This window comes from Dipodomys ordii, unplaced genomic scaffold, assembly GCF_000151885.1.
Source record: "Dipodomys ordii isolate 6190 unplaced genomic scaffold, Dord_2.0 Scaffold308, whole genome shotgun sequence".
NCBI lineage: Eukaryota > Metazoa > Chordata > Mammalia > Rodentia > Heteromyidae > Dipodomys > Dipodomys ordii.
The window spans coordinates 323,132-334,122 of NW_012267524.1; the positions used below are offsets into that span (position 1 = coordinate 323,132).

Consider the following 10,991-nt stretch of genomic DNA (forward strand, 5'->3'; position numbering starts at 1 on the left):
CCTCTGTCGAAGCTGTCGGGTCAAAAGTGTCCACACTCAGGCGGCTTCTTCGCGGGTTGTGATCTGCAGGCAGCCCCCTGTGCCTCTGGGGCAGGGCCCCCGCCTGGTCCCATCGCGATCGCCTGGTCCCATCGCGATCGCCTGGTCCCATCGCGATCGGGCGGGTGGTCCCTTTGTCGTGCTGCTGGTGCCGAGCGGCTTTGGTGGGATGGAGCCTCTCTGCTCCGGTGGAGAGTGAGGGGTGGGATCCTCGTGGAGACTCCCGGCTGGTAGGTTTCTCTGTTCCTGGCGATCCGCTGTTCTGCAAAGCTGTTCTGCAAACCGGTACCTGGTGATCTGGAAGCAGCCCCCTGTGACTCTTCTGAATAACTTTTAATCACAGGTGTGCCACTATCCTTGGGTATTGTTTCTTCTTTCTGCAGTGGATGGATGCTCTTCCTTTTTATACTGATATTGCATTTGCATATGACCTATAGCCATATACTTGTAAATCATCTGAACATTATATATAATGCGTAATACAGAGTAAATGCTATGTAATTGTTGTTACATTGGCTTGGAAATAAAGACAAGAAAGAAAATTAACATGTTTATTATAAATATGGCCATCATGACACAAGTGAGACTTAAGTTGAACAACAACCAAATATTGAAGCTTGGAAAGCGAATAAGGGTCTGTAATAGTGAGATGCTACATCTGGGTATGCCTACATAGAACTTCACATAGATTGAGTATAATCCTTGTATCTTCATTAGCCATTAGCTATCCTGTACTTTCTTGAAGTTTATTTTGTTAATTTCTGACTTAATAAGAAAAAAATGAATATTGTTTCAAGTATTACTTTATTTTCATCTCATGTGCTTTGAGTTCTAAATATAGTTTTCATTCTAAGTATAGTTTTCATTATTATTTATACTTTTATCAATGATACATAGAGGTCTCCTTTAATTTCCAGGGAAATAATATGGGGATATTTTTGCTTTTCTTTCTTTTTTTGTTTGTTTGGTTGGTTGGTCATGGGGCTTGAACTTAGGGCCTGGATGCTGTCCCTGGGCTTTTTCACTCAAGACTAGTGCTCTACCACGTGAGCCACAATTTCCTTGTGGCTAATTGGCGGTATCAGTCTCATGGACTTTTCTGTCTGGGCTGGTTTTGAACCACAATCTTCAGATCTCAGCCTCCTGAGTAGCTAGGATTAGAGGAGTGAGCCACTGACCCCTGGCTATTTTTTATTTTTATTTTTAGTTTGATTGAAGTGTAATCTGCACAGATGTTAATGATTTGGAAGTTGTTGAGACTTGATATAAAGTCTGAGTGGTCAGTTTTTGTGTATGTTTTTGCTGTTTTGAGGGAAATACTCTGTTGGGTGCTGGATACATGAATTCCGTTTAGCTTTGTTTTTTTCCTTGCACAGTGTATCCTAGTACCTGTTTTTGTTAAGAAGTCTGTCCTTGGCCTATGTATTTTCTTTTGTGTTATCCTTTTTCTTGCTTCTTTATTTTTGATTTTTTTCTTTTAGTCTATTACAATAACTAGATGTAGATTTATTACTTATCCAGTATGATGTATGTTCTTCTATGTCTGTTAATTTATTTCTTGGATAATATGAACTTTTATCTCTGATTATACTTCTGGTTTTTTTTTTTTTTTGGTCCGGTCATGGAGCCTGAACTCTGGGCCTGGGCGCTGTCTCTCAGCTCTTCAGCTTAAGGCTGGCGTTCTACCACTTGAGCCACAGTGCCACTTCCAGCTTTTTTTCTTTTTTGCTTATGTGGTGCTGAGGAATCGAACCCAGGGCCTCGTGCATGCAAGGCAAGCGCTCTACCACTGAGCCACCTTCCCAGTCCCTGATTATACTTCTTTATTCTTTGTTATCTTACTTTTTGTTGTTGTTGTAGTTGTTGGTTTTGGTTTTTTGACAGTCGTGGGGCTTGAACTCTGGGCCTGGGCGCTGTCCCTCAGCTGTTCAGCCCAAGGCCAGCACTCTACCACTTGAGCCACAGTACCACTTCCAGCTTTTTCTGTTTATTTGGTGCTGAGGAATCGAACACAGGACCTCATGCATGCCATGCAATCATTCTTACCACTGAGCCACCTTTCCAGCCCCAGTTTTTGTTTTATAATTTAGTTATGGTGCTTGGACTCCAGGTGCTGTCCCTAAGTCTTTTTTTTTGCTCAAGGCTAGCACTCTACTACTTAGAGCCATAGCTCCACTACCAGTTTTCTGGGTGGTTGCCAGTTTAAATACTGTAGTATGGGGCTGGGTTGTGGCTTAGTGGTAAAGTGCTTGCCAGCATGCATGAAGCTCTAGGTTTGATTCTTCAGTACCACATAAAAAGAAAAAGTTGGAAATGGCATTGTGGTTCAAGTGGTAGAACTCTAGACTTCAGCATAGAGAGGCTCAGCGACAGAGCCCAGTCCTTGAGTTCAAGGGACCGGTAAAATAAATAAGTAAACAAACAAATGAATGAATGAATAAATAATAAGTACTGTAGTATCTGTAAATTATTATCATTTAACTTGTCCCTGGGCTCTTCAGCTCAAGGCCAGTGCTCTACCACTTGAGCCACAGCTCAACTTCCGGGTTTCTAGTGTTTTATTGGAGATAATCTCACAGAGGCCCGTTTTCTAGTGTTTTATTGGAGATAAAGAGTCTCACGGGCGCTGTGAATGTGGCTCAGTGATAGAGGGCTTGCCTTGCATGCATGAGGCCCTGGGTTCCATTCCTCAGTACCACTTAAGCAGAAAAAAGCCGGAAGTGGCGCTGTGGCTCAAGTGGTAGAGTGCTAGTCTTGAGCTGAAGAGCTGAGGGACAGCGCCCAGGCCCAGAGTTCAGGCCCCACGACCGGACCCAGAAAAAAAAATTGTCTCACGGACTTTCTTGCCTGGGTTGACTTTGAACTGCGATCCTCAGATTTCAGCCTCCTGAGTAGCTAGGATTACAGGTATGAACCACCGGTGCCTGGCTTAAAAAATCTATCTTTAATACACTTAGTGAGCCTTCTTTGATCGTCTTTTACTAACTTCAAACATGTGTATTTTTCCATTCTTTTTGTTTTGTAAATCTCTCAAGGAACTTTTCTGTGTTAACGAAATTTTTGATATTCTATCCAATTAATCACTTCCCCTGATTAAAGGCTTTGTATGACTTGTCTTTCCACCTAATTAGTAATTTAAATTGTGTGAAATGTAAAAGGTACTCATTAAATATATATGGAATTAGATAATGGAAACATACTTTATTCAAAATTACCCAGATGTCAAAGAGTATTTTAAAACTTGTTTTATTACCAACAAGCAGACACTATTTTCTGAATTGATAATGGAAATTTTAGAAATTTTTAGTCTTTATAGCCCAGAAAAAAATTAACAAGTTGGTTTCATAATTAATTAGAATAATTTCAGCAATATTGTCATTACATTATGGGAACAGAAAATTTTCTTGTGCTTGGCATTCTGTTAATCAGCAGTCAGTTGGTGTAGTTTTTGTATTTGGTTTTACCTGCAGAGGTAAAAAGCATTTTTAATTCAATAGAATTATTTTTATTAAAGACACTACAAACTTTTGTTGTTGTTCTAGTCCTGAGACTTGAAAGTCTGGGCCTGGACACTGTCCCTGAGATTTTTTTGCTCGACTAGTTCCACGTCCGATTTTGTTTCGGTAGTTAATTAGAGATGATTTTCATGCGTGGGTGGGCTTAGAACTCTTAGCTAGGACAACAGGCATAAGCCTGCCTGTTTTTTTTCTTTTTCTTTTTCTTCATAATTATCAGAAAGTGCTATTTGTCTTCCTTTCAGTGAGTGATATTAAAACAAATAAAACCTCTTCCCTCTTTCTAAAATTCAGGTTCTTGTTAAGCCTTTGGGAGACCAAGGATACCTTTTTCTTCTTTCTCCTTGTCAGATGGTTCCTCCTTATGGTAGGTAATTGCTGTTTCATTTTTACAATTTAAACTTAAAAAAATATATATTTCTAATGAATTTGATTCTGTTTTATTTGCTGATTTGGCTTCTGTTTTATAGAACATCATACAGTCAAGTCTCGAGTCCTACACGCCCTGTTTCTATTTCAAGAACCTAGAACTATAATTACTTGTAAGTTCTTTGAATATTGAAATCTAATTACTAAAAGATGACTACATTTTACTGAATTTTTTCAGATGAAAAATTTAGCAGTATTTTATCTTTTTCTACATCAGGTTTTGGACAACACTCAAGTTATTTAGAGGAATTAGCAGTAGAAATATGTACTTTATGACTTTTTCTTGCTTTTTTGTTTTGTTTTGTTCTGTTTTGGTTGGTCACCATGGGGCTTGAACTGGGCCTGGGTGCCGTTCCCTCAGCTCTTCAGCTCAAGGCAAGCACTCTACCTTTTGAGCCACAGCACCACTTATGGTTTTTCTGGTGGTTTATTGGAGATGAGAGTCTCACGGACTTTCCTGCTCTCGCCAGCTTTGAACCGTGATCCTCAGATCACAGCCTACTGACTAGCTAGGATTACAGGTGTGAGCCACTGGTGCCTGGCTATGACTTTTTCTTACTATAGAGAAAACTTCTTTTGGTGGCACTGAGGTTTGAACTTAGGGGCCCTGGTTGGCACTTTGCCACTTGAGTTTACCCTCCTACCCTTTCTATTTGCATTAGTTTTTCGGATAGGGTCTAACAGTTTTGTCTGCTTTGGGATTCAGTCATCCTACCTCTGGCTCCTGAATAGCTGGGAATTACAGGTATGAACCTTCTGTCCATTTTTTCATAGAAAGTCTCACTCAATTTTTTTGTTCTGACTGGCCGTGAGCTGCTGTTCTCATATCTCTGCCTCCCAAATATCTGGGGGAGTTACTGGAATATCCAACTGTCCGTGGTGATTGGTTGTTGTTGTTCTTTTAGTGCTTTTTATTCAAGTTTGATTATAATTGGTATAGAACTATATAGGTAGGTTATGAAGGTCTTGTGTGTGTTTTTTTCCCCTTAAGTTTACTCAATTTTGTGTCCAAATTTTCATGACTTTTAATTGCCATGTGCTAGGTTAATTATCACATCATTCCATATGAATAAGAATTTTGGGTGCTAATGTTAGAGAATATTGGTTAGATCCTACAAATTGCTTACTTATGTGTTAAGAATGAATCTTTCAATTTGGGTATTTATTTACCTGTATTTCTCTTTATGGAAAAAAAGATAGTTCAGGTGGAGCTAAAATTGCTGCATTTCAGAAGAGGGGAGAGGAGAAAGGGGGAGGAGAGAAAGACAGTTGGGGGAGGATGACTATCATTTGTACGACTACTCTCTTATCCTTACATTTTGATTGCTGCCATTTGAATTGTGTAGGGATGGTAGAAAATGAAGATCTCCAGTGAGTGGGTATTTACTGTTAGTATGTTCTGTTCTTTGATTTGTTTGAGTTTCTTACTGGTGTGTTTTAAACAAACACATGCTTTATATTTGGGTTGCATGCTCATCTGGTTGAGAATTAGTGTATCAGTGTTGTTGCACATCCTTGACACTTTGTAAGTCTGTGTTTGATTAGTTCCTTAATTAATAACATAATTTGCTTTGTTTTATTTGCAGCACAAAAAGGTCCAACCAATGCAGCATCACAGGAAAGGCATGAGAGCATGCCAGATGTTTTAAAAATAACTCAGTTTTTACAATTTGCGTTGATTCAGTGTCGAAAGGAATTCAAAAATATAAATACTATAAATTTTCATTCTGTTGTTGAAAAGTATGTAAGTGAATTTTTTAAGCGAGGTTTTGGCTCAGGTAAACGAGAGTTTATCATGTTTTCTTATGATGCACGATTAGATGATAGAAAGTTCTTATACTCAGCACCAAAAAATAAATCCCATATTGATGAATGTTTGCATACATATATTTTTCAACCTGAAATGTATCAGTTACCTATTTTTAGATTGAAAGAGCTATTCGAAGAAAATAGAAAACTTCAGCAGTTTAGTCCACTTTCAGATTATGAAGTTCAAGAAGAAGAAATGAATGGCACAAAAATGAAATTTAGAAAACGAAATAATTCAAGGAGTGAAACTATAAAACCTAGAAAACAAAAATCATCTCATTCTTTGGATTATGATGAGGATAGAGTCAAAGAATTGATTAACTTAATTCAGTGTAGGAAAAAAAATGTGGGTGGGGACTCAGACACTGAAGATAAGAGAAGCAAATCTGTCATGAAGAGGAAACTTGAGGATCTACCTGAAAATATGAGAAAACTTGCCAAAACAAGTAATTTACCTGAAAATTGCCATCTGTTTGAAGGTAAACTAGCACATTGTTCATATTATAAGAACTGAAAATACACAAAACAAGTTCTTTTTTTCTCTAATACAAGGATCTGTAAATTAAAAAGTTTGGGGCCAAAAATGTGTCTTGATGTTTGTAAAGAAAAACATTGGCATAGTTGGGACAAGGACTGCTTATGACTCATGAAGCTAAAATATTTGTCATTTCTTAGCCTGATACATCAGATTTCTGAATTGTTTGGTTGAGGACAGTATGACAAAATTTATACTCAGTTACTATACTGATACTGATCAGAGCTCTTAATCTTTAACCCTTTATTTTTATAAGTAAATAAGTATTAGTCTAGAACATTGGGTTCTTACAGGATATTGCTTCATGAAAGAAGGGACCTTTGGAGTTTAAAATGAAAGACTTAGATATAAACTTAGGAATGACTGACTTTCTGCTTTTACTTGCTTGCTTGCTTTGCTTTGCTATATACTCTTGTTTCAGTTGACAGAATGATAGAGTCTTATCTAAGTGTGTTAATAAGTATTGCAAATAATTTAAAACATGTTTTTCTTCTAGGGTTTTTGGATTTTAACACTGCTAGTCCATAAGCATGAAATAAGTTCTTTTGCATTCCAGGATCTTCATTGTAATATTTTTACATTTTTGGGCTATTGTTCATTATTACTGATTGTGACAGATCTGAGTATTCTATTAACTTTTTTTTGCATTTTTTTTAAAAATTGTGATTGAGTGCATAACTTTCACAAATTTCACAGTATTGTGAGATAGTGATAATTAAAGTCACAAACACTTTCTAACATTCATGGTACAAATTGTCTTTATCGTGGTCTATAATGTTTATGAGTTCTATGAGCTTTGACAATACAGTTAGTCTTCCACATCAGGTATATGTACATTTCTTTCCTTTTGCTTAGTGTCAGGTGTTCCCTCTTTCCTACTCATTCCCTCCCTCTGGTCACTGCCATTGAGTTGCTTAGTTCATTTTGATCAATGACCAGTGCAGCTGATGGGTCCTACTGTTGTATGTTTTCCCAATTCCCTCTGCTTCTGTGTCTTCCTCCTAGTTTTCCTCTGATGTGCACATATATATGTAGTCAGCAGCATGAGGTCATTTAGTAATGATTCGACCAGATGCGTGGAGGTCCTTTGTTTCTCAAGGCTTGTTGAAAAATATTTTAAACCTTAGATGGTTGTATAAGGAAATGATAATTTAACATGTTTATTTATGTTTCTAGTGCTTCAGTCACAATTTCCATCATTTTTTTCTCTTCTCAGACTTATTTTTTTATTGGGAAATTTTACTTGTCTTCTCAACTATATCTCTTTGTTGGACAGATTAGTGTCTACACACTTGCATGTTCGCAACAGCCTATATTTGTGTCTTGTATTTTGCTTTTCTACCCTTTCCTTTTTTTATGTTTTACACTATGCTACTTGTAGCCATCTGTGTTGCTTAAATTTTTAAAGCACATTGTTAAAGTACATTTCACGAGGCTGGGAAGTTGGCTCAGTGGTAGAGTGCTTTCCTCACATGCATAAGGCCCTAGGTTCGATTCCTCAGTACCACTAAGCAGAAAACAGCCAGAAGTAGCAGTGTGGCCCAAGTGGTAGGGTGCTACCCCTGAACTGAAGAGCTGAGGGTCAGTGCCCAGACCCAGAGTTCAGCCCCCACGACAGATTAAAAAAAAATAAGTACATTTCACCAGCCATATCATTGTTGGGCAGCATAGACAACATTTCGGTCATTGTATAAAGTTTTATTTGATTATATTTTTTTATTTGCCTTACTAGATTTGTATGGTTGTCCATATTCTCATCTCCTTGGTGTCCTTCTTGGCTTATTAATTCTATGACTCATGTTAGTGTCATGTTCTTCTTAATATTAGTTTGTTAACTGGCATGGAGTTTCATCTTCTATACTTTTCAAGACATTGTTAAGTATAGCCATGCTTTATGTTCTTTTTCACACATTTTTTGTTAAGGGTCATTTCCCCTTAGAAAGTGCCATCGCCAATCTTTTATTTCTTTTGAAGCATCTTTCACTTTTCAAGTTTTATGTCTTTATTTGTGAGTTCCTTTTTCAGAATATTCATTTTATCTCTTGTGTTTATCTACTTCTTTTTTTTTCTTTATCTAATTCTAAAGATAAATCAGTGATAGGTGCTCAACTCAATCTTTTGACATTAATACTTATTGTTTTATACTATTGAACTTTGTCTTGATATATATATATATATATATATGTACACATACACAATATACATGTTTATTTTTCATTGCTTTTGAGACATGTTTTGCTATGTATAGTCCAATCTGGCCTCAAACTCATGATCTTCCTTTCTCAGTCTCTCAAGTGTTGGGATTACAGGTGTGTACTACCACACCCTGTTTGACCTGTATCTTCAGAATTAAGTGCTATATCTTTCAGAATTTATATTTATAGACTCAGTGCTTGGGTAGTAGGCATTGTTATCCTCATTGTGCAGATGAGAAATCCATCCTAGGAAAGTTAAGTTACCTAAAGTTGGATAAATAGTAGAATAGTTGGATAAATAGTAGAATCCATACTTTGACTTGATTCTAACCAATTTTACTATATTCCCTAGCACTGAGCATATTTAATAGGCTTTCAGTAAATTACTCATTGTTTGTATCAGCTTAATTGGTAACTGACAGTTCTTTACATATGAAAAGGTTAAGGGTGAAAATCATCAAGAATTTAAATAGTAGGGAAGCCATACTAATTATTTAAAAGCCTTAGGAGAAATGATGGTGGAAGAAGTATAGATAAACTGAAAGTAGTGGCTCTCAGACTTGGATTTCTAGGTATTTCTCCCTTGTTTCTTTTTTGTCATTTTGTACATTTTTGTTTCTTTTAAAACATTGCTCTTGATTTGGTGGTAAACTCACTCATTTTATAAGATAATCTTTAGCTGGGCATGATGGTATCCAGTTGCTCAGGAAGTAGAGCGGGGAGGATTGTAAATTGGAGGCCAGCCCAGGTAAATATAGCACTCCATCTCAAAAACAAAATACAAGGGAGAAAAGGTTGGATTCGGTGGCTTAACTGGAATGGTTACTCTCAATTCATTCCTTCTACTTGTAACTTGAAATCAGGGTTTTTTTTTTTGAGGTTTAATTTATATAGTGTGCCCATTTTTTAAGCATACACTTATGAGCTTTGATAGTTATGTTACCATTACTCCTTATACCATTACTCCTTTATTATCCCAAAAGTTGCTCTGTGATCTTTTGTAATTTATCTCATCCCATTCAACTACTGGTTCTCTTTGTAAAAATATTAATCCTACAGATAATTTTTGCTGCTCTACAATTTTATATTATTAGTCATAATTACATGTAGTTGTAATTAGACTGTAATTCAAATTTGTGTTTACTCTGTTTCTATATTTGCTGTGATACATTGTACCCTTCTTATATTGAGAATCTTGATATCATTCAGGCTTTTACCTAGTCCTATTCCAGCATTTTAAAGAACATGACTTCCTGAATGCTCCCTTTGAAAATGTATTAAATATGTTGGCACTGGAGATTAACAAGATTTATGCATTTGGAACTCTGTTTTAACATGTTTTATTGCATATTCCCTTTTTGTTTTTGGTGGAGAGTTCTTCAGTATCTCTAGCCTAGCTTTATTATGGATTTAAGTATTTTTATCATTCAAGATAAGGGTTAACTTAATCTCCCTCCCACCCCGACCCCCATGCCAGAGTTACTTTTGCTTTAGTTGTTAGCTCTACTGTTTCCTACAACTAGAATCATGTCTTCAGTCCAACTATTTGCTCATTATTTTGGAGGATGTGGTTTTTGTGAACTTTTCTGTCTATGGTTGCCTTTGAATCATGATCCTCTTATCTGAGTAGGGACTATAGGCGGGAGTTGCTAGTGCTTAGCTTGTGATAATCCTGCTTTAGCTTCTGGAATGCTAGGATTACAGCTGTGTGCTACCACATCTGGCCTAAGGTTTAGATTTTGAGTCTAGTCAATGCCTTTTGGACAAAATAAAGATATTGAGGAAATAGCAATAAAATTAAATCTTCTATTTTTAAATGTAATTTGCATCTCCTAACAATTGGCAAGATAATAAATACAAATATTTTTTTCTTGCTTGAAATATTTCTCATTGTGATTTGGAAGTAAAGTTTAAGAAGGTAACTATAGTTAAGTTTAATTTTTATTATTTATTTACTTATTTATTTATTTTGTGGGTCCAGTTGTGGGCCTGAACTCTGGGCCTGAGCGCTGTCCCTCAGCTCTTCAGCTCAAGGCTAAAGCTCTACCACTTGAGCCACAGCGCCACTTCCTGCTTTTTTCTTTTTGCTTATGTGGTGCTAAGGAATCGAACCCAGGGCCTCAGGCATGCAAGGCAAGCGCTCTACAACTGAGCCAACTTCCCAGCCCTAATTTTTATTTTTATTTTTTTGTCAGTCATGGGGGCTGAACTCTGGGCCTTGGTGCTATCTCTCAGCTCTTCAGCTCAAGGCTAGCACCTTACCACTTGAGCTTCTTTTTCTGCTAACGTGGTGTTGAGGAATGGAATCCAGGGCCTCATGCATGCGAGGCAAGCACTATACCACTGAGCCAACTTTCCAGCCCCTAATTTTTAATTTTAACTTTTTGGGAGGGGGGTCCGGTCGTGGGGCCTGAACTCTGGGCCTGGAGGCTGTCCCTCAGCTCTTCAGCTCAAGGCTAGCGCTCTACC

General features: G+C 37.2%; 1 protein-coding gene across 1 annotated transcript in view; it reads left to right on the forward strand.

The window, feature by feature from the left end:
• LOC106001531 (protein FAM208A-like) overlaps window positions 1-10,991 on the forward strand; it is a 102,848-nt gene that overhangs the window by 72,928 nt on the left and 18,929 nt on the right. The window contains exons 3-5 of the mRNA XM_013036622.1: window positions 3,849-3,921; window positions 4,025-4,096; window positions 5,570-6,271. Of these exons, the coding sequence (XP_012892076.1) occupies window positions 3,849-3,921; window positions 4,025-4,096; window positions 5,570-6,271 (847 nt within the window). The remainder of the gene's footprint in view (window positions 1-3,848; window positions 3,922-4,024; window positions 4,097-5,569; window positions 6,272-10,991) is intronic.